Genomic DNA, 27,738 nt, shown 5'->3' on the forward strand with positions numbered 1-27,738 from the left:
GTGATCACTCCTCACAGTCTTACCTCCCTCTCAAAGCTCCTCACAGTTTCGGGTATGAACCATGTGTGGAGGCAGAATTGATTTTTGCTGACTGCTTTTACAGGAAGTAACACAGGGCCCATAAATTATGACATTTCATCTAGCGCATTTACGTGACCTTTCCCTAGGTTTTTGAGGGGGGTTGTGTCCCGCTTTGATTTTATGTTGTTCTGATTGGTGTCCGTTTTTTTTTTAACAAAATGTCCAACCACAGAAAATAAACAACATTTCGCATCAGTCTCTGAAACATTGTGCAATATATTCTGTGTTTTATTCCAGGAAATGAAAACCATCACATCCATCCAGAAAACTTATCAGAGCTACTACTTGAATGAGCAAAGAAATGCTCTACAAGCATTTAAATGCACCATGATGTACAAAACCTTATAGCATAACAAACAAATTGAGAATAACAGAAAAAAAAACCCACACTGCAATTAAATTACATGAAATACAAGATTTAATAACTAATAATATTTTTATAGAGTATAGTATAGAAACTGTATTGGGAAACTATAAGTATAATAAAAAATAATCATATCTGCACACACAGGATCATCTACTTCTTTCCCCTGCTTTTACCCATTACCCCTCATTGCCGATGTACCTAGTGTGATTTCCTTAAAAAAGATTATACATTTTGGCCTGTACAGCCCCTCATAGAACAGAGCCTGATTCCAGCCCGCCTCAACCCCGAAACCGGCTGTAAAGGTTGTCCAAGCAAGCAGCGTAGAACGACCCATATTTACATTCATTGTTAGGTGCCATTCTTGTAACTATGAGTTTGTGTGCAAAATCAAAAATCATCGATGAGTTCTTCTAACTTGTGAGGTGACATAAAAATGTCCTGTACCTAATATATCTTTGACCTTACCTCTGCAACTTTTTGATTTTAAACCAAATCAGGATCTTTTCTTAAACCACGTAGTTCACTAACTAAACCTTACCATCTAGTTTTTGTATCTAAAGCTAAGCAAACAATGACCATTCCCTGACGTTAACCACATGAAGACGAAGGTTTGGTTTGCCTGTTGCTGGTGTTTTTCAACAGTCACAGGATGTAGTTTTTTTTTTGTCGTTTTAAGAATGATCATATGAATCGTTTGGGAAGTCATTGGCAAAGGACCGACCCAGTTGCCTCCTGTTAGTGTAAAATAATACCCACCTTTATTTAAGCCCCGAGGGTGTTTTTCCTGCTGTGCTGATGGTGAGAGATCTGATGACCAGTTGAAGCAACTCTTCCATTCTCTACTGATCCTGAATCAGTGCGTCCGTGTTCAATACAGAGCTTTCCAAGAGTTCTGGGTTCAGACAATTCAGGACCTGGAGCCAAGTGGGAGTACTATAGCTGGGGTAATAAAGAGGAGCACAGAAAGGCAGGTCATTGTTGAATCTGACTTGTTATACTTAAGCAAAACCACCAAAAGTAGTTCTGCTTCCGCATTTTTCAAACTTGCGTGAAAGAGGCACTGCAAATAAAGACGGCGCTTAACATGTATTAAATAATACTATTGTGCTGTGTTGCCCAATTCCAGACAGTCGAAAGAGTTGTAATGGCACAACTCTGCCAGCTGGTGGCAGAGTAGATCCGTGTGTGAGCTGCATTGCTACACAGGTAAGAACAAGTCATTCACTGTTGATTCTTTATTGTGAACACTAGGGATCGATACAATACAAATCATTTCAGATAAGATACAGTATACAGATAACAAGTTAACAAGAATTTAATGACTTTTTCTCAAAGTCTGTGATCTATTGTAAAATCTGTATATCAAGATTCAGTTCAACCATTTAATGTAAAGTGTTTTTATAGTATTATTGGAATTTATAGTATTTTTTAACATAAACGGACAGCAGTATGAAATCTTCTAAAAAAAAAAAAACAAACAAGATAAATAAGATAAAGCTTAATTTACACATGAATGCTGCATCTCTCCTGCAACCTCCTCCTTGACAGCAGCGTCTCTCCACCCACGACCAACTTCCAATTACTGTTCCCATCACCTCCTCTCGGGGGTTGAAACCATACCGCAGCATTAAGTTCAGCAAAAGGTCCAATAACAACAGCTCCTCCTACTACAGAAAGACAGGAGCTACCAAACCTCACGACGGGAAAACAAGTGAAAGATTCAGTCATAGCTTTGTCTGGGTTTTATGAATTCTCAACGTCTCTTTGAGATGTGATCTTGATTGAAAAGTCAAACACTGGCTCTGTTGCGGGTTGGTGTTGTTGTATACCTAAAATATTAGACTTAATAAAAAAAAAGTTTAACTCAAATAGGGCTGCAAGTAGCAATTATTTTCATTATCAATGAATCTGTTGACCACTTTCTGGATTCATTGATTGGTAATTTGGTCTGTCACTGTCAGAAAATGGTAAAATAAATGGCGTTCAGTGTTTCCCAAAGCCCAAGATGACATCCTCAAATGTCTTTTTTTATTCAGAACTGTCAGAGAAGAGTAAAAAATGAAGAAAAACAGAACATATTCACATTTGAGACACTGGAATCAGATAATTGTGACTTTTTTCATATTAAAATAACTCAAACCGATCGATTGTCAAACTAGTTGGTGATTTATGTTATACTTGACAACTGATCAATACAGCTCTAAATACCATCAGTTTTTCTTTTCTTTTCTTTCCCTTATTCCAGAAGTATTTAGTGCTTGAAGTGATGGAAGAATTAGTACTATTAATCTGATTGGTGCCGTAAAGCAAAACAACAGACTGATTCCCAAAGCGGCGAAATCTGCAGACACCAATGGCCACCGTTGGTCCTTTTGCAGCTGATCTTGTTTCTTTTTAAACCGAATAATGTCTCGCAATTACTGATGCAGGGGGTAAGCACTGTGTTGTCACAACATAAATAAACTGAACCTAAAGAAACGTTAAGTTGCAACAATGCAGGGTTTTGCAGAAACGTACACTGGCAACATTTTTGTTGGTAATTTGGTTGAGTGAGGGGCATTTCTTAACATTAAAATGCTTCATGTAGCAGCTTTTAACTCACACTGAACAATCTGTGTATAAAAGCTAAGGAACTCAAATTACATCTGTATAATGATAGTCATGATCACAAGTATTAAAAACAGTTATCATACGATATCCTGTCCATAAACAGCACACAGTGCCATTCGACAGCTTACATTAGGTGCAATTGTGAATCTGTACAAATGTGTTCATAAGATCTGTTCATTTCTATTACCTTAACAAGACTGACTGATTTAATATTCAACACATTTGTGTCTATGGTCTTTTTGTTACAACAAGACGGGCATTTACAGAACTACAAAGCACGTAATTAAAATTACATTTAAAATATGTACATCACACTCATGGCAAAATGGATCGAACAGGCTGTGAAGTACACGTACAAACAGAGCCTGAAGTGTGTGTGTGTGTGTGTGTGTGTGTGTACATGCATGTGTATGCGTGAGCATGTAGACAGGAGTTATATTACATTCACAGTTGCAGAGGAAAGGTGGGTTGGGAGAGAGAGAGCATTAATGGCCATATCGACACTTCAAATACTAAAAATCGCTGAGAATTTCGGGAAATTCTCAGACACATCGACTTCAGATGTATAACTATTCTAATAGCAGTTCGCTCTCTCCCTCTCTCAGACACACACACACTTGCATACACACACATGGGATGTGGTCTACGAGCGGCAGCAGCCGACGGTCCTCATTTCCTTGTCGACGTACTCCTTCAGCTGAAACTTTGGCTCATCGGGCTCCTTCATGGTCCTGTGCTTCAGTTCTCTGAGAGAGACACAGACAGACAGCAGAAATGTGATGCATGTCTAACACTGTAACCAGTAGGTGGCGAAAGAGCACCTGTTTTTATAGAGCTGGATGCTGAGCGCTGAATGAAACTCAAAACTGGTTATTCCTCATCAAGCATGTGTTAATTGTGTTTTGGACTTTCATCAGTAACTGTTAATTGCATCCCTGTTGTTTCTCTTTTTTACATTAGTTGTATCATCTTTCTTTCTATTCAGTTACTTGGGTTATAACAGTTACCATAATTGTTACATGAAAAATGGAAGTAGCTCCAATTATGGCGTACAGCACTACCCTGGATGAGACAAGTCATGAAACCTTACAGACGGGCTGCTGGGCCAAAGATCTCAAAGTTCCCAAAGGCACACATTCGAAAATTTGGGTGAAAAAAAGTATACACGATATGTTGTTATTCATGTATAGGTTTATATACCTATCACGCTTTAAGGTAATTTGTAAGAAATTGTAAGAATTTGAAGGTAGCTCCAACAGCAAATCATAAGGGGCAATAAACTCATTGCTGGAGCAACCTTGTTGGCTATAGCGTCTAGCTGACGTTAGCAAGTAGCTGAGTTTGCTGTGAAGTTAAGTGGTTTTATTAGCAGATGGATTAGAGGGGGGACTAATCCTAGAGTTGTACTACCACTCGGCACGGAGCAGAAAATAGCTAAATGGATGCCAGTTTGAAGCCAGGGGATGCTGTATGGAGGTGATTTACAGCAGCTATAATCAGAACTATGACTTCTGGGATGAGAGGACACGACAGTCGGGGACATGAGAGGCATGAAGCTGCAAGGGAGCATTAGAAACAGTGGGTGAAGATGAGTTGATGGAACTGTACAACACTCACAGTTTGTTGATAATGTTTGTACATCTTCAAAATGTTTTAAACTGAAATCTTGGCCAAATCTTACAAATTGTCCCTTAAACAAAACGTTCCACTCTCCATTGACATTTTGAGAAATACATGTCTTGGCTTGCTTGTCCAAAACTAAGATCAGGAGGTTGGTACCGATTTGTTTATCAAATATAGGGCTGCATGATTATCTTTTTCTATTTTCATCTTCAATAAAAAAATATTACATTGATGAGCATGTTACCTTCCCTAGGGTCTTGACAGAAGTTATAGTTGTTTCTTTTTTAGTACCGAAACGTTGATGTCATTAAACTTGATTGCAAATGAAGTGGACAGTGTGCGGGAGCCTTTTTCCTGATTTTGTCGGTCTTCTCCTACACACCCGTCGACCTTAAGGTGAGCTGCACTCTGTGTAATCCTAAGTTTATGAAAAACCGCAACTTCTGGCAATTTGGATATTGCAATTTCAACCATATTTTCAACTAATCGCGCAGCCCTTAATAAATATGAAGCTACGGCCAGGAGATGGTTAGCTTAGCTTAGCTCAATGACCAGAAACACATGGGGAAACAGCTTGCCTGGCTCTATCCGAAGGTAACGAAATCCAGTAAGCAATTAACCACATTTCCCAAAATGTGGCACCGTTCTATTTAAAGCCGTGCTGGGAATAAATAGTAAAACTTTATGATAAGGTCTTTATGAGCAGCATGACAGCATGGCGACATATTAATAGAGAAACTATCTTTGGTTCATCAAAAAGAAAAACAAGCAACACATTACATGGTGTAGGGCAATTAAAGCACATAAAGATATGCACGATGCCAGCACTTTGTCAATATCACTGTCATCAATTACTGAACAGAGTGAGAATCATTGTTATTGCATCCGTCTCCATGTGAGTCCTGTTTTTACCTGTCTTTTGTTGCTTATAGTTTGAGCACATGTTGTTGCTTTTTCTGCAAACACGGCACTACAGTGTCAAAGTGATATGAACTGAAATATGCTGGGGTGTGGAAGATGAGAAGGTGGGAGAATGACGGTTGACAGCTTAAAGAGAGCTGACAAAAGAGAAAAAGAATGAAAGAGATGTAAAAAAAACAAAAAAACTTCAACTGAAAACGTGTCAAGACAAGCGAGAACAACAACGAGAAGAGAGCTGGTCTTATATTCATTATCTGCAGGGGTGCTGTGTGCCAGACTGCCACGCTATTTTTGGCAGCATCTCACCATGCCAGCCTGTTACCATAACGAGGCTATAAATGTACGACTCCCACACAAAGCGTCCGACTCTACACATCCCGGTGACACGCTCACTAAAAATAGTGTGAACAGCGCTCTTTCGAGATAAACTTTTGGTTCAGATGCTGAGCTCACGTTAACAGCTGAATGTGTAATTTGTGCCCTCTCTGCATTTGAAAGCATAAGCTTGGTATTTTAATTAACATACCGTGACTGTGGGGAACAAATGCAAATGTACATCAGTTCAAAAAAAAAACAACACTTAATAACTCTCTTTCCCCCTACCATTGGCTGATGGCCTTTGGGCTCAACTTTTAAAGCTTGCTCATAAGTGATACACAACTGCGTAAAGGGGAAATTAAATACAGCGTTTGAGGCAGGGCACCTTTTCGACAATGAATTTGCTCAGAGGCCAAAATAGTTCAACTTCCAGGATCTAAAATTACCCAACTCTTCTGGACAGCTTCCACATTGTGGGGCCCATAAAGCGCACAGACCAGAGACTTCTGACGGCCCTCCAGTGACTTGAATGGGGTAAAATTATTTTATTGGGCGGCAATTCTAGAATTTTCAAGTGTTACTGAACCAAACAGATTAAATTCTGTTTCTTGAAGTTTATTTTTTATTCTAAGTTAGTTCTAAGCCTAACAAAGTATTCCTCTTGCCTAAACCTGATCATCACTGGTAAGCTGTAGTAGTCATGTTGTTATGGGAACAGTAACACATCTTCATGGGAGATGCCGATGTTCAGGTTCAAGGACATGTTGGTTTTACAGCTGAATTTTTCCTCATGGAAATCTATGGGAAAAAGTATTTTAGAGCCAGTGTGCATCACCGCACACACTATGTCAAATGTGGTGGCACGGCACATGCAGTTTTCAACAACAATGGTGGCAGATTTTTTCTCTAAATTCCTCTAAGGAGTTGATGATGACCGTGGCCTTCGTGTTCTAAAACACAAAGCTGTCGCTAGCACATTTATGTCAACTGCAGCTAACCACAGTGTGATAACGCTAAAAGCAGCAGAAACAGATCAGTAAGCTGTGGTGTGACGACAATAGCAAAGTTAGAGAACTAAAGTCTGATTATATTGGCATACGTTCCCCACCATAAGCTACTGATCACGCTAGATTGCAGCTGCCTAACCCCCGAGTGTATTGAACTGAGCAGGGGTGCGTCTTAATGCTTAAACATTTTGAGAGAGGAAAACTGTGACTGCTTCTCTCAAAAGTAACACACTCACCGTCTGATCATGCTCCAGTTCATGGAGCACCGGAGCTATTGATCTACAGGTGACACACTGAGTATTTTCACGTTCCACCTCTCAGCGCTAAATGGCAGAGCACACAAACCCTCGAAAGGCCTTCAGCGTGCTCCTTGAAAGAAAACACACAATTCCGGCAGAGGATTGTCGCAGTGCTCTTTGTACTGTGGTGTGACTCACTTGGCCACTGCAGTGAAGGCCAGCTCCACGTTCAGTCCAGATTTAGCGCTCGTCTCCATGAAGGGCACTCCAAACTCCTGCACAGAGAAACATCTGTTACTAGTTGTGTGTGTGTGTGTGGACATTTGGCGCTCTTGTACAACTTTCCTAATTAGGACAAAATGTCCTCATGCTGACAGAAAGATGAGTTTTATAATGAATTTTATTACAAGAGTTCGGAGCTCTAGGGTCTAGAGTACCTGGAGAAGAAGGGGGGGGGCGGGGCTGCTGATCAATACCAATAATTCAACAATTATTTAGATGGGCGTTGAGAATTCAGGCGTTGGCAAACTACTTTTCTCCCCACTTTGTTCTAATTTATAAGACAGAAAAAAAAGCCCAGTATGCAGTCGATGAAAGCTGCCCCCAGGTAGTAATCTCATTGTGCGTGCGTCCGTGTCAATAGTCCCGCTGCATGTGTCTCTCCCTGACTGCTGTGACGCCTCTGCCACGCTTCTCACTACCGTTTCTGTTCTTTCTCACTCACAACTCACGGCTTAGCTGAGCGAAACGGCCTGGAAAATTACGTTAGCGAGTCCCCCCCCCCCCCCAATCATTTGTTCAGAACAATAACAACAGTATGTGCCGCCATGAATACGTAATTACACGCACTAATCAAGGCACAGCAGTCACACTGGGGGGGTGGGGGGAGTGCGAGGGTCAACGTGACAGTGTGGGCAGCTTTAAGTGCAGCGCGTCCTTTGTGCTTGTTAACATTCATCAAATTGCATGACGTGTGTTCTTTTTTTTTTTTTTTCATGAAGCTCACCTTTGCCAGTTTCTCTCCCTCCTCGCGTTTCACCACCCTGTTATGTGTTGAGTCAGCCTGGAATACATTAGAAAAGACAATATCCTGTTAGTGGCACACGTCCCATTTCCTGCCACACAGTGTCCGCAGAGAGGCTCGCGCTAATGAGGGAATTCACAGCGGTGCGTTGTCCATGCTCGACATATATGTCGACTGTCACATTTTCCTTGCTTTACGGCATACGTTCTAATACCTGACTGTTATTTTTTGTGTTGTTTTTTTTTCCCTGGCTACTTTTGGTTTCCATTTTTATGACCAGTGCTTCTGATCAATGCTTTCATTTGGACACAGAGGAGCTCCATTACAAGCAAAAAAAAATATACATCACTGACATTTTATGGCTATATAAAAGGTGCTTCTGCTAACGGAACAAAATGAGCATTATTTCGGGGCCTTATGAATGTGAGAGCGATATTCATTTTTCTTTTCACGCAAGTGTCCACCAACTCCTGGGAAAAATATGCTTTTTAGCCTGACAATGGTAGACATTCAACTTCCCTGACTAGCTTTTTTTCATTGTGCTGTTGCTAAACCGAAGGTTGAGGAGAGCAACAAACCCAAAATTAGCTAAAAGGGCTAACATAGCAACATTTTAGCCATGTTCATGCGAGGCTACATAGTGTAAAAGATCTTCTTTTGGTGCTGTTTTGCTCACCACCAACTGACGGAAATACTCGTTAGCTTAGCTTAACATTCCACTGTGCTCAGCAGCTAGTTGCTATAACCTTCAGTGTTTTAATATTTGTAAGCGTGGAACCACTGGATATTTTTATAACGCTGTCAGGACAATTTCCAGTTGTGTTTGTGCCCAAGTCCTAACCAAGTGTTTTTTGTGCCTAAACATGTGCAACATGCCTTGATGACCTGCGTAAAAATACACTGCCAATATTAATTCTGCTGATTTGGTCGGCTACTGAGGCTAGAACCAAAATGATGACAGCAGTGAGACTAAATCTAAACGGTACAGCTGAAAGCTAAAAGCTAAAGATGCTGAGCTCATTAGAGTGGGCCTGCAGAGTTGTGAGATAATTCTCTGCGGGTTTGTCACTACATGCAACTATGTTCACATAACACATAATCAGCTGAAAGTTTGTTAACATGAAATGTCAAATATTGATTAGTTAATCTTAAGCACGAGATTATTTTCACGTATCAACACGATGGTCAATCGATGGATAGGACTAGTGAATCCTCCCAAGACGTTTTGTGACATTTCGAAAATCCACCAATATAAAGAGCAAATATGAAGGGAAATCTCTTTCCCTGCTTCCAGACACATTCATAAATCCAATCCGTACACTCCCCCCATACCTCCCTCCATGATCCCTCCCTCTATGAGTCCATCTGTCCATCCATCTCCCAGTGTTGGCAACAAGGTCTCACCTTGTTGCCCAGCAGCATGACGACCACATCCTGCTGGGCGTACTCATGGATCTCTGTCAGCCATGCCTGGAGAAGGAAAGAGAGCGCATACTGGTCAGGAAACCTACAAAAAAAAGGGGAAAGAAAAGGAGGGAGTACGGAGGAGAAAAGGGATGGTAGAGGGGAATGATTGCCGATAGATGGTGGTGACAAAGGAGATGGATGGACCCACAGTGAAAGAAAGAGGTAGAAAGACAAAAGATGCATTCGTTGTTCACTGGCTGCAGTTCATCTCGTCACCCTCTCCTCCCCCCCCAGATTCCCTTTTCACCCCTCCTCTCTCCTCCTGCATCTCTCTCCATCTATCTTCATCCAATTACTGGTCAGCAGTCTCTTGGCTCTCTCTTACCTGGCTTGGTTATAAAGCACTTAATGTCTCGGGGGGTCTTTGATACTCTGTTAGCTCCTCACGTACACCGTCCTCGGAGATCTCGTTGTTCCTTCGCTACGGTATTACGTGCAGCACACATGAGAACAGAAGCTGAGACAAAGTGTGCGTTCAACCAATCTTTCAGACAACTTTATTCAAACTTTAAGAAATGCCCAGTGCCCAGCGATGTCACCGAACGGCTACAGGACAAGACAAGATGATGAATGAAGCTAAAACAAAAAGGAGAGAGGGAGGGAGAGAATTGTTTGCAGTCTTTCCAGATCTGATTAGTACTGGACCTGTCATTCTTCACTATCGGACAGTATTTCATATTTTCATCCGAAACAAATAAATGTACTTGGCAGTATTCCACCACTCCGATTGAATTCAATAAAATCTGGATGAGTTCAGCGAGTATGCGGCAACAACAGCAGACGCGAGATTTAAGAGAGGTTTATTTCACATTTGGACACTTGTTGTACAGGTCAAAGCAATCAGAAGGGACATTATTTGTCTAGAGCCTGGTTGATACATTAGCTAAATGGACCTCCATTTCTGTAGCGCTTTTCCAATCTTCAAATATTCATACACTCAAGGTGCCATCCTGCTCATCAGGAGCAGTTTGAGGTTCAGCATCTTGCTAAAGGATCCTTCAACATGCAGCCCGGGGGATCGGACCAGCGGCCTTCCGATTACTGGACGGCCCCCCCCTCCCTCCCTCACATCTCGCATTGTTGATTGGTTGGCTTGCCACAGATGTATCAATATCTGCGTTTAAAACTGTTTACATCCGACAATGATGAACAGAGATCTTTCGCCATAACATCGTCTGTTCACCAGGCAGCACAGACAGGCTCACGTTTCATCTGTAAGAATCCCTGCTCAGGACTAATGTCTTTACACTATTAAAACAAAATTTGTTCAGTTTTTGAGTTTTAATTTTTGTCCTCCCCCCAACACCAGCCATTTAAAGGGACAGTTCAGTACAAAATAAAAAATTCATGGTTTTTTTTTTGTGTGTGTCTGTTGAGGTGACATGTATTTAAAAATACATGGATTAAAAAGAAAACTCACCAGGAATATCTTTTCCCAGAAATCCAGTCCGATCTCTCAAGATAATTAACTGAGCTTGTTATTTAGGCAGAAGGAAGAGCGCAACCAGTGGTGTAGTCTACTTGATACGCAAGCATACACCGTATACCCACTAAGAAAGCTCCAGGATTTCCGCATACCCACTTAAAAATTTGCAAAATTCCATGACAATATAGTTTTGTGACAGAACTTTAACTTCTGTGATTTTGTTTCGCAAATAACTGCAGTAAAATCAATTTTACGGGGAAATGCGTCTCCTCTTTTCACTTCCATTCATAAAATTTTGTCCGTGACCTATACCTGACGTCACCTACCAACGAACACAGATGCTTGAGCTAAACAGTAGCTGTTAGCGTTGCAAGTTTAAAATTAGCTAATATAATATAGAATCACTTCACGTTACAGAAAAGGAGCCTGATACTAACGTTACACCTGGTACGTGAAAGTCACATACAAGTTAGCAGATATTATTGTAACAGCAAGGGATTGTTGGTGTGCGTATTGAATTATATTTACTGCTGTGATATCTAGTGTAACTGAAGTAAGCTAGCTGTGAGCAATGTTCTCAACGTCGGTCAGTGTTTAATAGTTTTACTGTGAAATCTAGCTAACTCACGAGCTAACCTTACTAGCTAGCTAGCGAACTAGCTAAGCTAGCAAGGTAACATTATAGCTAGATTAAACGCTCATTGTTTGTCTTTGTTCGTGGCACATTTCCCTAATGAGCATCTCTGTTCGCAAGCTAGGTAGATAACGTTAGCTTGCTAGCACCTTTCTTTATCGAGCAACCAAGGCACAGCAGCAGTATCAATAAGCAGAGACAACGGTGCATTTGTGTGTGTGTGTGGGTCCAGTAGTCAACAGCATACAATGTTTTTATCCCTCTGTGTATGTCCTTGTTTCTTTTAGGTGAGAACTGGTCAGCCTTGTGGACTGAGAGTCAAGCTAGGAAATTTAAAAACAGGCATCCTTGGTTAGAGTGGAGGGACAGAAAGTTAGGTAAATATCAGCCAACATGCAAAGCTGTGATATAAACAATTAAAAATCATAAAGTCAATTACTATATGCAAATGACAGTATAGTTTACAGAATTGCTAAAACTTAAACGAATATTGATTTTATTCAACACTAATGTTATTGTCTGCATTGTCTCTGCTTAGATGCTTGTGTAGATCTGCACTATCTGCAGTGCACTTATTTTAAATAAAAAAATGTACTAAACTAAATTGATGTCCACAGGTAATCAAAAAAATAAACATAAACGTATGAATGAAAAATAATTAAAGTTCTAGCAAGCTTAACATCAGCATTTATCAGCAGATAGCAGCATCTCCTTGTTCGTGAGAGAGAACCTGTTACCTTACATAAATAAATAAAAAAAAAAAAAAACAATGGTAGCGCACGCAGTAGCACCCACAAACAGGATAGAAGCATTTATCATTAACTTATGCCCAGTGTAAGGTCTTTGGCACCCAGCAGCATCTCTTTTTTATTACATTATTAGGTATTGTATGTATGCATTAGCGAGTGTGGTGGTGCTTAGGGGGTGTAGGTCCGGGACAGGTGTGTACGAGGCTGGTAGGGAATCATCCCAGTATACCCACTATAATAAACTTCACTACACCACGGCACGCAACTACTCATGAACGAGAGGCGAGCTACCTGAGCTAACAATAGTAATTAGTAATAGTCTGAATGGATAAAAAGCACGGGAGTCTGGGGGTAAACTGTGCCTTTAAATCCATGTGTATTTAGATTTGACCCTTATCCTGCCAAAGTACAAAATGTAGCCTAATTATTTTAGACTACAACTTTAAGTGTAAAATACTTCAACATGGAACGCTAATGCTCACCACTGTAATCTATTAAATTGACATCTGCTTAATACAGTTAAAGATAATAAGAAAGTGGGTACACATTAAAAAACCCAGAAAGAGGATTTACTCATCATTTTTTTTATTTACCTCTAATCCCCGACAATGTGTGCATGTAGCTTCACAATGTGTCTTGTGATGATGACCATGTCGTAATAGAAAAAACAGGATTATTAATGCAGGCTACAGTTATTTACATCAAATCTGAGCAGCTGTCCTGCTTTCGTGTTTCTAATTAGCCCTGGAGATTATGGAAATGATTTCAGTTATGGTTATTACTGTACCCTAACATTCCCTGTGTAGATAGTGTATGTAGGTGCCTTTGTGCATGTGATTAAATCTAAATCCAATCTTACCTTCAATACATCTTTTAATACATTAAAAATCTTGAACTTTTTGGCAGTAAATTTAATTGTTAGACAGTGAAGATAATAAATAATGAGCCACGGGAGATTTCTATTTAACTTTCTAGCCGGCTTTTCTATCCAAACCAAGATTTGGTTCACAGGGTGTCATGAAGGACAGTTGGCTATTCAGAGATTGTGCTATTAAGCCTGGATAAGAGTGAGAGGAAGATGGGGAAAGGTATAATGAAATGGAGAGCTTATGCAACGGTGAAGTCAGCCTTCAAGAGCGGTTCAAGGTTGTGTCAAAACACCTCAGCTGGCACAGCGATGAGAACAGGAAGGTTACTCAGTTGTGACATTAGAGGAGAATAGACATTTCGTCAGTCTGGTCTTAACATACAGGTAGCTGAAAAAGAGAGATGTCCTCAGTGAAAATGTCAAGTTATACAATTTCTGGAAGGAAGTTCATCATGCTGTCTTCACGTAACCTTCTTCACCACATTTTGCCAAAATTCAAGCTACATCAGATTATAGGAGCTGATAAACTCACTTCAATCACAGCGTAGAACTGGGCTGGTGATGCGGAAATCTGACAGTCCCTCCCCAAAAACATCTCGTACAGCTCATTTGTGCAAGAAGCTTATTAAAATATTTACAACACTTGTTGGGTGCGACTTCTAGTGGCCATATAAATTATTGCAGGAGCCAATGGTGACCAGGCTAACTAAACTTACATTACCCACGGAACGATACTTAACTTTGGTAAGTTTAACATACTCATTTTGACCCAAACCGTTATCTTTTATATAAACCTAACCAAGTTGTTCTGGTGCCTATCTCTAACCAAACTGTGACTGTGTCACAAATTGACCTTTTGACGACAAAGGTTTGGTGAGCTTGTTGTGGGTTCTGTTAAGCGGTCATATATGTTGTTTTGGGAGTCATTGCCAAATGATCAAATCTATGGGTGTCCCAATCAATGACCACAACTGAAAGGTGTACAGGAACAGCGAGCGCTTGATCCACACTGGAAATATTGGCACATTGAAAAAATATTAAATGCCAATGCGGGAAATTGTCTTAGCAAAATCACAGATTGATCATGTGATCACTTCAGAGCTGCTTTTGGTTCCTCTTAAGGCCCATTCAAACAGGCATCCAACGGCAAATAGTTCCGGAAAAATCATTCCATTCTAGTGGAATCACCACAATCAGTGAACCTCAACAGGATGATTTGTGCTGCTGACCAATGGCTACCTGTCTGTACACCTTTGACCTTCGATGGAGTGAAGAGCCATCCAATTTTGATCTAACCATCGTCTGAGTATAAACTGTTCCACGACAGAGGAATGGTTTGCAGACAGTTATGAGACGGGAGTTTTTAAATCAACTAAATGATCTTCATAATGGAGATCAAGCGAAACAATGTACAGAAAAAGAGAAGCTCAGATAGGTATTGTAACTTTCTTACTTACTAATTTGGGTCTTTAGAGCATCCTCACAGTTAATTAACAGGAGTTTCATACGTAAAGGCTCTGCTATCTTAAGGGACCTTCAAACGTCTGATTTCACAAAGCGATGCAGGTAGCACTGATGGGAAAATGTTACTATTTTTATTTTGGCCTTGTGTTCAGGCACTTTTATAGCCCTCTTACACATAATGTATGGCTTTTGCTACTTGTGTTTTTCAATGTGGAATTAAGCAAAATGCGTGAATTCATCCTTCCAGGAATCCTCCCAAACCCCCTAAGTGTGTGACGAGCTGTTTATACTTGGATCTCTGAATCTTCCCTCGAAAGAAATCTGTAGAGTGTCTTCAATCGCTTTGCCAGCAAACCTGAGGGGATCAGGCTTCAGATCCGCCAGTCTTCCACAGAACTGTACAGTATATCTCTACTGAGTCACTTTCTGCTCTTACCTACAGCGGTAGAGCAATCGAGGGCAACTCTCTCCGATAACTTCTGAAAAGAAAAAACATTACGAAATCCTCCTCCTGCTCTTTAGCCATTATCCCCGCGTGGTTTTTGAAATGTCGCATTACTTCACACCTCATATTCTGCCATTATAGACAGCTTTAATTCCCTTCATTAGACTTTAAGATCATGTCAAATACTTTGGCGCAAGATTCTAAAGGCTATTTTCCAATATTGCAAGCCCAACTGAAAAATTTCCCGGATTAGGTTTTAACTGTGACAAAGAAATAAAACCCAACACATCAGTGGGGACGGCCAGCTGAGCAAAGAACATTTCAAGCATCAATGTGCACATATCGATCGTTCTGACTGGTGGAGGGGGGTGGGCAGAGTGAAATCATCATACTTCATTGCCATTGAATAAAACAGCGTGAGAAAGGTCAGGTCTCTCACACACACACACACACACACACACACACACACTGTACAGTAGACAAGCATTCCCTCCCCGCCTCCGTCCGTCTGTCTCTGCGCATTATCCGTCGAATACCACTCAGATCAGCTGTAATCCCTTCCCCTCGTCTGCAGGTCTTTACAGTATTCGGCGCTCCCTCCCCTGGGGTTTACATCACTTCATTACACCGAGATTAATGCGCCGAGACCTCACCTCGCAGCCCCCGACTCTCGACAACACGCGAACCTGCCAATTACTCACGCAGCCTTGAAAGGTCCCGGCGGCCTGTGGGTGGATTACGAGGAAGTGAGCGAAGGAACGCGGCTTCTGAGCTGAAAGTGATCAAAAAACTTCAAAGGACCCGCTGCAGACACCGAGCGTTTGAGATCATGGAGGGGGGGGGGGCACGTGTATATGTCAGGCCTACATGTGATAGCAGTCAGATTCACAGTGTTGGTACAGCTTTGGGTTGACACTCGGTGGTTGCACAGGAAGGTCAGAGGCCGACGAGGGAGACTCATAAGAGGGGCCACCCCATAAAATCGCATGATCGGTTTGGTGGGCGCTTATTTTTAGCCGTCAGAGAAGATCACAATAACTCGTAGGGGAAAACACAGCACCTCATTTGCATTTGCTACGGCTTTCTGAACACTGCAGGTTTCTTGAAAATAGGTGCGTGAAAAGTGTAAATGAGCAATGTCAGTCAATCAAGCCAAAGTCAGAATTTTGCTACCGCAGCATGGTTTCAACGAGGGTGGGCTGCAAAAATTCAGTCTTTCGAAGAGAGGAAGAAGAATTTAATAGGATAAAGAAAAGTAAACTGAGATCATCAACCATTTTGTCAATGTTAACGCACCAATTGTCTTGTGTTTTCTTATGGTTTAAGTTTTTGTTTGCAGTTGCAGTTGCTGGGGGATACTAAACACAAAGTATTGGATAGTTTCAATTAAAATTTTCATCAACAGCCTCTCTGGCCAATAGATCTCTAGTTTCTACAGATATTCGTGGTTGCCAGAGGATGAGTTATTTTTGGTGACAGTGTCAGCTATATCCAGGTCTGTGATTTTTTTTTTTAACACAGAAAAAAGTTAGGTTCGAAATCGGCCAAGGAGATTACATCCCGTGCATCTTGTTCAAAGTGTCATGGCAATCAATTCGGTAGTTTTCGAGCTATTTCAGTCTGGAAGTGGAAAACTGACCGACAGGCGGACCATGCAATCACTAAAAATGCTTTTTCCCCGCGGCTGCAGCTGAGTTTGTAAAGCTGACAGCAGTTAATTATGAGATGCTTGAAAACAAATGATTGTAAACAGTGTTTATCTGTGAGTGGGAATCACTTGTTGTGAGGCTCCATGCAGAGAAGGCAGTCTGAATGCAAAGCACCAATGTTGCCCCTGATGAAGCACCCGAAACCATGAGACTGTGCATCATTTTGACTTATTATTAACATTTCACTGAAATGTAAACCTTTCTTTGGTCTGCAGCTATGCAACGTGGAAGAATGTGTTGTGTTTTTAGGATTTGGATGAACTAACTCTAATGATCTGGCTAAAAGTTGCATTTCAACTGTTCCTATTGACAGACAATAAAAACCTCATAATGGTTTACATTGAAGAAGGTGTGGATCATTACTTAGCAGTGGCGCCAACCCACCCCTGAAAAATTGCTGGCCACCCCACTGGCCCCCCCAGTGCTCCCACCAATTCCCCTGACTGACTGAGGCGCTGGCTCAATAGGGAACTGTAATTTAAATCTCCACCTGTGGGGGTGCTAATGTGCTGAAAGGTGTGCAGTCTGACGGGAAGTCAGCGCAAAAAGCAGAAGAAGAAACAACAACATTTTTGTGTTTTTCTGAAATGTTTGTGTGTTTCTCAAACTAGAGGTAAATGTGTCGGATGCATATTGTCTTTTTGATGAAAAAGAGTCAAGGGGAATGCAATACACAGCCACAGACTGGAGCTGAATCTGAGTTGCCACAAGAAGGACCATTTTGGTGTGCCACCCTAAGATTTTCATTGGCCCCATCTGGCCCCCCCTATGAAAATGTTCTGGGGGCGCCACTGTTACTTACAGCATTGAAACACGAGTTAACAGCGAGGTCATGGCGGGTCGTACATTTGTGATCCCTTTAAATGTCCTTGTGAAACGTGTTTCTCATAAACAAGTGCAAACTTTCCAATAGTGGTGTTACTTCATGCTATTGTGAAAACAGCTGTTAATCAAACCCAATATGGGGTGTGTGTGTGTGTGTGTGTGTGTGTGTGTGTGTGTGTGTGCACATGTGTGAGGATGTGAAATGTTTCGGGGCGTTAGTTTGAGGAAGCTGTGGTCAGATTCGGGGTGGGACTCTGGGCGGGGGAACACAAACACACACACAGATAGTGATACTAACTAAGAGATGAGGGAACGAGATTAGTCCAGATTGGACGAGAAACTGAAGAGAACACAGCTCAACGGGTAAACAGTGTTTCATATTTTGCATTCACTTCTTTGGCACAAAAGTATTAACACTGGTTTTTTTTTCAAGTGTTTGGGATTTTCAATCTTTTAATAATTAGTATCTAGTACTGAGCTGTTTTCAGACAGAGTTTCTATGTTTAGGGATGTGCTTAGCGCGTTCACTGACGTGTTGAAAACAGAAGAAAATGTAATCAAACTGGCTACTTTGTTCATATGTTTAAAAATGAGACTGTGACTTTTGAGAAAGATGTAAATCTCCCTTTTACAAATGAAAAGCTGAATTCATAAGTAATACAATTCAATACAGTCAGGGGCTTTGCCATGGAGAGAAATGTGTATGAAAAAAGTAACAACTTACAAACAAAAAAATTAAGATTTGCAACAAATGTGTTCAACATTATGATTAATCAAAATGTTGCATACTTTTGGTCCCATCCACACACAAATATTAAGGGATTTTGACCTCTGTTTACTCTGCGCCGCTGCATGCTCAATATGTTCTCAAAACTAAACTTAGTTTTTCAGTTACTCGACAAAGTGCTTCAGAAATCGTTTCCCACGACTGGTGAGCTAATTTCTCTGTTGTGAAAACACGTTTGTGAAACCTGTGAAACTTTATTTGAGAAGTCGAGATGGGCGTCTTCAGTTGCTCCTTTGCAATGCAATCATCCTGACCTTCCTCCTCTCACCCCTACATGTTTCCTCTCCACAGGGGACCAGTTCGACCAGTTCATCTCAACCTGACAGACACCGAATTCCCCTCCCCTTCGAGCAAGATGGATGTATTTTTCACTGCTAGCCCAGCTCGTACCAGTGGTGGCTCTGCTGTGTGTGGCCAGATGAGTAAAAAGGTGTCTCCTGCTAATCATGTGAGTCTCAGAGGTCAAAGCAGAGACGGCAAGAACAGACAAGGATCAGGATGTGTCGCCACGTCCAGCCAGGGGCCCAGAGAGCGCCCTCTCTCAACAGTCTGCACCTCGAATGGGACCCAGCATTCTCATCAGCGGCGGTGGTCGGCCGACTTTTGCAGGTGCGGAGCCTCCCCCGGTATTACTGTGAGGAAGAACAAGAAGGAACCACAGCCCCCTCAGCGAGGCGTATCCCTGTCTCAGCCCAACACAGCATCCCATCCTTCGACCAAACGCTACTCCTGCCCCCCCCTCGGGGTCTGCAGCTCACCAAGTCGTTCATCAGCCTCTTCTTCAGCTTCCTCCACCTCTTCTTGCTCCTCTCCTCCTCCCGTCCAGACGTCTGTCATCACCGGTCCCGACCCTCTGGGTTGGAAGCTGCGTCCCCCGTCGAGCTCCACCTCCCCCCGGGCTCGCGCTAACAGGCTGTCCCTGCAGATTCCCCTCCCTGTCGTCGCTCCTCAACCCAAATCTAGTTCCGCGCCTCCCTCTCAGTCAGACGTCGCTCCCAATCCAGACCCCTCCCCCAGAACCAAACCTCCTCTCAAACCCAAACCACCCCGTCGCCACTCAGACTCCTCAGCCTTCCTCAGATCTCTGGCGAACCCTCTGCCTGCCGTGACGCTCGAGGAGCTCCGCGGCGTGCACCTCCGCTCGGTCCCTCTTGCGGACGAGTCGGACGACGTGTTCAGCGAAGAAGAGGAGGAGGCGAAGGCGACCGACCGGCTGCGCAAAATACCGCCGCCTGTAGCGGAAAAAACTGCCATGGCAAGACAAGTGGCGCAGCTGATTGCTCTTGCGCGCCGACGCTGTAAAGGTAATGAAGAAAACATTTACACCAGCGTTACAAAGCCAAAACCCAACAGGTCACACCAGACTGAGGCCCACAGCAGCCTGCACGAGAGGAAAACTGGTAAGCACTGGAAATCTCACAGAGAGAAGAAAGAACAATGTCGGACTAACACCTGAACACTGCACCTCTAACTGATTTGCTAACTCAATACTTTTATAAAGTAGGAGAATGTTAACATGTAAAAAACATATACAGGGTTTTGAACATCCTCCGACAGGCAGACTCACATATCTTGGTGCTGCCCTCTAGTGGTACGGTCCTAGACCAAATTACAGCTAAGAGAATGTAGTATAACAGGTGAATTTGGCATTTAAACTGTATATACATATGATTAAAAAAGCGCAAATGGAAAGAAATGTCAATCACTTAAAAATGTAATTATTTAGACCCACTTTAAAACATTGTGCAGTGATGAATTGCACAAACTAAGGATGAGTATAAGACTTAAGCTTGGGGTGGCGATAAACGCATGAAATTAAAAAGAATTACATTTTAACTATTTCAAAGTTTTAGGTTTAGTGGTGGGATTAGAGTAGTGGAGGAGGAAAATAGAAGTTCCTCTGATGATGTGGGTGGAGTTGGGGAGGGAATTAAAAACCGACAAGTGATGCAGCAGGGACAATGATGGCCGAACTCTTTGTTCCAAAAAATGCTAGACTCCACGGTCTCCATAATGCGACATGACGCTCACATCCTTCAAACAGCTGGCTCTCTCTGAAACACATGCTTTCTTTGAAAAATGTGCCAAGAAAACATTATGGCATCGTGAGCTAAACCTTAATTTATAGATGATTATAGATTATAGATTTTGGATAATGTAGCGCATTAGAACAAGTAGAACATTCTGGTAAGTTTGGGAAATTACATCACTTTAATTAAGTATAGCCTTTAAAACCAGGGAAAGCTAACATCTATGCCATGTCATGATCATAATAATATCCCAAATCTAAGACAATATACATGTAGAGGCTTATATCATGATAACAATATAATATCGATTTTTTGCCCAGCACTATCTAAAGCGCCCCTAAGGCCTGGGCTGACATTATGGTACTCCTCATGATGACGTGTGTAAAAGAATGAATTGGTTGAATATTAAGATGAAGCACAACATTGTCTTGAAAGTTTGCAGAAGAATGTAATGGCAGATGCCTGAGTGCCTTTCTCCCTGATTAGCTTTTGATTGATTTCCATCAGCGTGTGCTGAGAGGAGAGGAGAGGCTTCACAGTGTCAGTCAATAGTAACAGCATTGTCTGTGTTCCAGCAGGGCTGCGTGTGGACGCCAGCTGCGACAGGGAGAGGTCCACTCCACGCTTCCCTGGCTGAGGACACGTCCAACACCATTAACCATTTACCACCACGGACAGTTTTACAGATTACGTGGATCTGCTGTGTACGGGACGCCGTGGTCTTTTAGCCTCCTCTGAGTTTTCTGCACTCAAAACTGTGACATTTCCAGAGTTTAAAGGCCCCATATTGTAGAAAGTGAGATTTTGGTGAGTAAAGCAGGTGTGTCTGCAATGTAAATACTGTGAATGTATCAACACACTCAGTCCATGGAGAAATGCACACAGCCAATATTCAGAAATTGTGCCTTTAAACGCGCTGTCAAGACTTCTGTAAGGTTGTGTAAATGCATTGGGTGGTGCCTGCTCAGGCCTGTGAAAGCTGACCAATCAGAGAGGCCTGAAAGAGAGAGGCACTAAAATGGAGTGTACAGACGGAGGATGTACAGAAGTGATTTAACAATGGACAGTAGTAAAATAATATTGTTTTTTTTCTTACATTCAAGCATGTAAAAAATGTTTTGTTATCACCTCAAATAAAGGTATGAAACTGAAAATCTGCATAACATCTTACCTTTGAAACACACTTATTCTAGCTGATCGATTACACACATGAAAAATCATTTGCATGGTGATGATTTCCCCTCTGCTGTGAATATTTAGTTTCAGTTCTCATGAGGTTTTGGGAGCTACTTTTGAAACAGACCCTACAGATGCTGCAATTCCAGCTGGTTTGCTAATAGAGATAATAAATCATTCAATATTCCTTTGAGTCACTGCTGTATACAGTATTTGCCCGTGCAGTGTACAGAATCCGCATGATGTGTTCTGCTCGCTGTAGGTTACGCATGATATTAAATATGATATTCTTGCTCATAAATGAATATGTTTGAACTTGGAAGTGATGGCAATAAATCCTGTATCGTCTCAGTTAGCTCTGTTTTTTCTGTTCCTTTCTTTGAAGCTGCTGACCTTGTCGAACAAAAACCCCTTCCCTCCTGTCACAAATGAAAGCAAAAATACTGGCTAAAAACTTTCAAGTTTGCACACGTTTACTGATTCCAACAATGTGAGTTGATGTTGTAATGTTAATAAGAGATTTTTCACTGACGATCAAGCAAAGAAAACTATTCAAATACATTACTTTGACCTACCTCTGTCATTATTATGGATACTGTATAGATCATTTGACCTGTTAATGGATGATCACATCTCTAAAATGGTTGGAGGCATGTGAGTGTAGGAGTTAGGTCTAAGTTTATATTATATTTGAAAGAGACATTTATGGGTCTTCTTCTGTTATCTCCGACGCTCTTCCTCCAGATGAATTGCTCCTGCTATGCTCCGGTTCAGGCTTGGCAGGCTCTTACTGCACAATACAATACTTGGGTAAAACGTGCTGCGTTTGCCTGACAGATGCTCTACCACACACAGAGTGTGAGGCAGCAAAATCTAAGTCATGGCTGCAGTGTGATTGGAAAAGTATGCGGATTTCACACAGGTGTAAAAAGAGCTCGGGACCTCGCTGCCTACCTCAATCAAATAAGCCGAGCAATGGGCTCAAGACGGCAGAGGTTTCGAGTTTACCAACCATCTAATCACAAAGGAACAGCTGTATACGAGGAAATCACAGGAAAAATGGGAAAAAAAACACAACTCTGTTATCACAGTGTATTTACTGAAGGCAGCTCCAAACAAATAAAGCCTTACTAAAGCCAAGTAATACTCATCAGAGTGTGCACATAGTGTGTTTTTACAGCAACAACAGAAGGGACAAATTTGCAGCGAAGAGGGAGAGGATCCAAAATGAAAGGTGCTAAGATGACAAAACAACGGACCAAAGCCGGTCTGCGTAAAGTTAGCAGCCAAACTAGTGCTTACCTTCTGATGATGCTGGGCCCATATTGCAGACTCAGCGTATATTCATATTGGCTAATTGTGACACACGATTGAGTCAGAATTTAGTGTTAAAGGAAGCTGAACCAATGGGTAAGACTTTATTTCTACTGGTCCCAAGGGTTTTTTAGGAAAGGATCTGAATGGGTAATTGGGATGGCTCCTGTAATCTGGTGCTACCAAAGGGAAATGGAGACACTTCCAATTATGTAATGTGAATTGATTGCTGATGTAACTCAAAGAGCCTTTTAGTACACAGTACACAATATCCATAATTCAATTAAATGTGGAAATACATACATTTGGTTTAAGTGGCTCCAAGGTGTTTCAATCATTGTTCATCAATGGTGATCATTGTTTTTTTCATAATGTTAAGGAGCTACAAGAGACAGATTAAATAAGACTGGTCGAAACCGAAGCCACTAGATCCTTTGTTTCACTTAATGGGCGGCTGTGGCTCAGGGGCAGAGCCAGCATCTTGTTATCCTCGGTCTGACCCTCGATTCGAGTGGCAAGAGCGTCTTAAGACAGAGGATGTTGTTCACTGTACAGATTGTAAAGCCCATGGAGGCAATGTGATTGCGATTTTGGACTATACAAATAAAACTGATTAGATTTATCGGAAGGTCACTGGTTCGAATCCTCTGGTCTGCATTTTAAAGTGTCCTTGGGCAAGAAACTGAACCCCAAACTGCTCCTGATGTGCTGGTCGGCACCTAGCTTGGCAGCCACCGCCATCATTGTATCAATGTATGTATGAATTACAGTAAGTCGTTTCGGGCAGAAGCGTCTGCTAAATGCCCTAAAATGTAAATGTAAATAATGCAACTCAGTACTAAGGTTAGAAATTCTCAAAACTGCTAAATGGAACTTTCCTTCTTTGTTGATTCTGGCGCCCCCCTGTGGACAAGAGCTGCACGACCACCGCCCTGTGTCAAATGATCGTGATCTGGCTTGCTGGTGGGATGCAGAGTGATGAGGTAATGTATCTATTTTTGGCTTTGTGAAATTAGTGACTGAAATATGACCATGGTGAAACATAGTTAACTCTGTTTGAGCACTTCTCCACCAGACTACATAGCAGACGCCCCAAGTCACCTCACTAGCTTTTTCCAGAGCTTTCAACAGCATCTTCAGATAAGACGGGGCTTTATGAGCTTGCTATTTAAGCGCTGACATAACCAACAGGCCACACTCACTTATGCGAAGTCCAGTCGCTGATGATGACTCTGACACAAAGCAGAGAGATCACTAATGCTTGTAAGTGGTTTTACCGAGGCCAGATTACGTTTTGCAGGCATCTATTATATCCTCTCTTGATCTTTCTCACAAATACATGAAGTGGGTGTACTGTCTTACTGCGTGTGCTGTCTCTGATCACCGTCTCATTTCCTTTAATTAGGGCAAAATTACATCATCCTATCCAGGAAAAAAAATAAAAATAAAAATCCTGGGAAAGTATTACTGTGCTCCCGAAATACAACTGATGACTGGCTGGTGAAAGACCTTGAAAATCTAATAACTGAACTGAATAACGTCATCATCTTATTTAGGCCTATTGTTGGATTATATGACTCCTTTTGTTTTTTTTCTGGCGGATGATTCCAGCCTGATTTAAGTCTATTTATAAACTGTGAACTGAATGTTGAAGGACTGAAGCCTATTTAATAAAACAATACCCACGGTCTACAAATACCTACATTCATCATTTCTCTCAAGGCCAAGCTTCAACTTTGGAAAGTTTCCTTGTTCAAGGTCTAATTTGTTAAAGCAAATCAGACCTTGCTTGCTGTTTTTTTTTTTTTATCAACTTTTCTATCTTTCACAGTGATGTACTTGGTTATTTTTCAGCCGGATGTGCAACGATTTGTGCCAGAAAAACAGGATAGGATGCAGACAGAGAGAAGTCTGGATGGAGTCAGCTGTGTGAATCTGGGTTTGGTCCGCTGAGATGAGCTGCTGGGCGCCGAGCAGAGCGGAGAGATATCTGCAGCGAGGCTGGAGGCAACGCTGCAGGCAGGTGAGCGCAGGGACTACAGATCATCACACACACACACACACACACGCAGACCCCATGCCCATACACACATAGTGGAAATCTCCATAAAAATCTGAAGCTGCTGTGTCTTATGCTTCGCCATTATTTCACTCTTTACATTGGCTGTAATGCAAAAAAAAGGGAAAGATTCATTGTTGGGTTTTTGGTCTTTAAAGCAACATTATGCAGAAATTGGTATATTTTTTTTGCAATTTGGCGATCCTGCCCCGACAGATGGTAGGATCGTCTACCCTGAAGTGAAATTAAACAGAAACAGGTGAACGCTTTATGAATTTCATCAATTAAATTTTTTTAATTTTGATGTTTTCTGATGAACCACCGTGAACTATTCTTATTCCTTGATCAATGTAAGAACGACTGGCTGCATCAGGTAGCATGTCAGATCTGGGTAAGTAGGACAGTTGCGTCTGCTGATGGAGCGACACATCCAGACGTCGCCTGTGCGTGGCTATACACACACATTAGACCAAAGGCGAAAAAAAAAAGCACAGTTACGTGTTGATAAGTGTGTAGTTGACTGTATGAAAAACTACGTAGTAATCGAAAGTGAGATTAGATGAGATAATGCCTCATAATGTAGTGAATAGTGTTTATTATGCTATTATTGACCCTAAGCAATGTTAAAAGGGATATTTTAAGACTTATTAGAAGAAGAATTATTATAAAGCATTCCCATGATGGGATATTCTGGATTGAATAAACCCCGATTACAAACAAAAGCACTGTCTTTCTATAGCATCTTTGTTGGTTTTATTTGGTGCCATCTCGGCTCAAAAGACATCAACACCCTGCCAAACAAACTGAGGTAAAGAAAATTAAACACTCCGGGGTTTGAAAAGACGCAGCAAAGACATTTGGTGTGAATGCACCACATATAAGTTTTCACTCAAACGTATTAATAAGTGAAACTTGAAGGGTAAAAAAGGAACCAAAGTCTCAGGAGTCTAAATGAGATGGCTAGATGCACTTTGCCTCTGAGGAGGAACAAGGAGAGAAGATGAAAGGCTGAAAGGGAAGAGATCTTTTCATCCTTCAGAGCGCGGACAGCAGAGGCAGAACAGACCGACGCTTATTAGCCTGCTGCACTTTGTGTGTGTGTGTGTGTGTGTGTGTGTGTGTGTGTGTGCGTGCAGGTGTGTGTGTGTGTTTGGGACAGTGTCAGGTTGTGTGAGTAGGGTTTATGTTAATCAGGCTCTGTGTATGAGCGTACATGTCAGTATGTCCTATAAGTGGAATGTGTGCGCATGTGTGAATTTGCAAGTGTGTGTGTGTGTTACAAGTGCCATGATGCCACAGCGACAATGAAGACATCGGCTCAACTCAAGTCAAAGTAACTAGCTGCCAAATAAGGATCAATGTGTTTAATTCAAACTCGACATTAACAAAATAAAACTTATCAAAACAGCCCTGGTTTGTTTTTCCGAAGTCACCGCTAGTTAGGACAAAATAAATTCACAGTAAGATGTGAAAATATTCAAGCTCAACATGTTTGCTAATCCCTGTTAAGAACCACTATAATCGCCTGTATCTCCTCTCTTCAAATGAGCTAATGGCTGCATGAACTACAGAGCTACTTGCTAATGGCATCTAAAGCTAGATGCTACAGCCAAAGAGAAAGTCCAGTACAAAAGTAGTCAGCAGTTATGCTGCCCCCTGTAATTTGGGAGCTATATTCCAATTCTGTCCATTTCCTTAAAATGTCATCTTAAAACCAATAATAATGGTCTTGCCCAAAGCATGTCACAGGCATTTCATTAGGACACCAGGGAACTAGATTAACTTGTAGAAATAGGGTATAATATGACTCCTTTAAACAATAGTGTCATGGTGATCATGTTTTTGCACATTGGCGAGGCAAGCCCTGGCATTAAAATGGCTAAATCCCAGCAAAAGGTAACAGCCACTAGCTTGTTCAAGTTCGTACCATTAGCCACTAGGTTTGGGTACGGCTGACTTGCTATAACACAAAGACAGTCTGTCTACATCACGGACTTTATATCAAATCTGGACACAGCCACGGAGGCCAAGCCCCCAAATGGCATGAAAATACCTGGATATTCTGTGTTGTATCTGGGTTCTGCCTCAAATAATTTTTTATCTTCAATAAAGAATTCAACTTTCACCTACAGTGTATTAGCAATATGACATTAAATCCTAATCAAATCCCAATAAATAAGTGGTCTCAAAATGTATGGTGATCTACTGCAAATACTAGCCGTGGTACGTTTTAACATCTGATTCTGTGTGTTAATTAGCACCTGTCTGTATGTGAATGTCCCTGTGTGAGTGTAAATGAGCATTTAGGGCAACGCCACATTATCATGAATGTGTGTGGATTCTTTCTAGGTCCTTCACACACTGCAATAAGATGATTACAGATGGAGCCATTCAGGTTTACGTCAAAACCGCTCAAAGGCTGAATAAGCAATTAGTCTTCCACATCCTAATCTCCTGCTCCTTGTCTTTTACATATTCATGGGACACTTTGGTCTTCCCAAGCTGTTTGTCCTGCCCAATAAGCTGTGGCGACACGGGGGAACGTTACTGCCAAAAAAATGACAAAGACATGCGACCGTTGCATTGGAGGAGAGG

At 41.7% G+C, this 27,738-nt stretch overlaps 2 protein-coding genes across 3 annotated transcripts in view; one reads left to right on the forward strand and one right to left on the reverse strand.

The window, feature by feature from the left end:
• Positions 1-1,668: 1,668 nt before the first annotated feature.
• rab26 (RAB26, member RAS oncogene family) overlaps positions 1,669-27,738 on the reverse strand; it is a 103,255-nt gene continuing 77,185 nt past the window's right edge. Inside the window, exons 6-9 of the mRNA XM_030400675.1 lie at positions 9,595-9,660; positions 8,173-8,229; positions 7,365-7,441; positions 1,669-3,804 (exon numbers count right to left, since the gene is read on the reverse strand). Coding sequence (XP_030256535.1) covers positions 3,702-3,804; positions 7,365-7,441; positions 8,173-8,229; positions 9,595-9,660 — 303 coding nt within the window. The 3' untranslated portion in view covers positions 1,669-3,701. The remainder of the gene's footprint in view (positions 3,805-7,364; positions 7,442-8,172; positions 8,230-9,594; positions 9,661-27,738) is intronic.
• LOC115571322 (polycystic kidney disease protein 1-like 3) lies at positions 18,076-22,125 on the forward strand. Of its 2 annotated transcripts, none has more exons than XM_030400673.1 (3): positions 18,076-18,140; positions 18,856-19,964; positions 21,170-22,125. In XM_030400673.1, the coding sequence occupies exons 2-3, from the start codon at positions 18,920-18,922 to the stop codon at positions 21,229-21,231; spliced, it is 1,107 nt and encodes a 368-aa protein (XP_030256533.1). In that variant the 5' UTR covers positions 18,076-18,140; positions 18,856-18,919; the 3' UTR covers positions 21,232-22,125. The 2 variants fall into 2 exon arrangements, with proteins under 2 accessions (XP_030256533.1, XP_030256534.1); XM_030400674.1 differs by having other exon boundaries at positions 21,173-22,125.

This window comes from Sparus aurata, chromosome 20 (assembly GCF_900880675.1).
Source record: "Sparus aurata chromosome 20, fSpaAur1.1, whole genome shotgun sequence".
Lineage (NCBI taxonomy): Eukaryota > Metazoa > Chordata > Actinopteri > Spariformes > Sparidae > Sparus > Sparus aurata.

Coding starts and splice junctions, on each gene's coding strand:
- LOC115571322 (XM_030400673.1), top strand. CDS start 18,920: ATGGATGTATTTTTCACTGCTAGCCCAGCTCGTACCAGTGGTGGCTCT. Junction 19,965..21,169: donor CCTGCACGAGAGGAAAACTG/GTAAGCACTGGA, acceptor TCTGTGTTCCAG/CAGGGCTGCGTGTGGACGCC.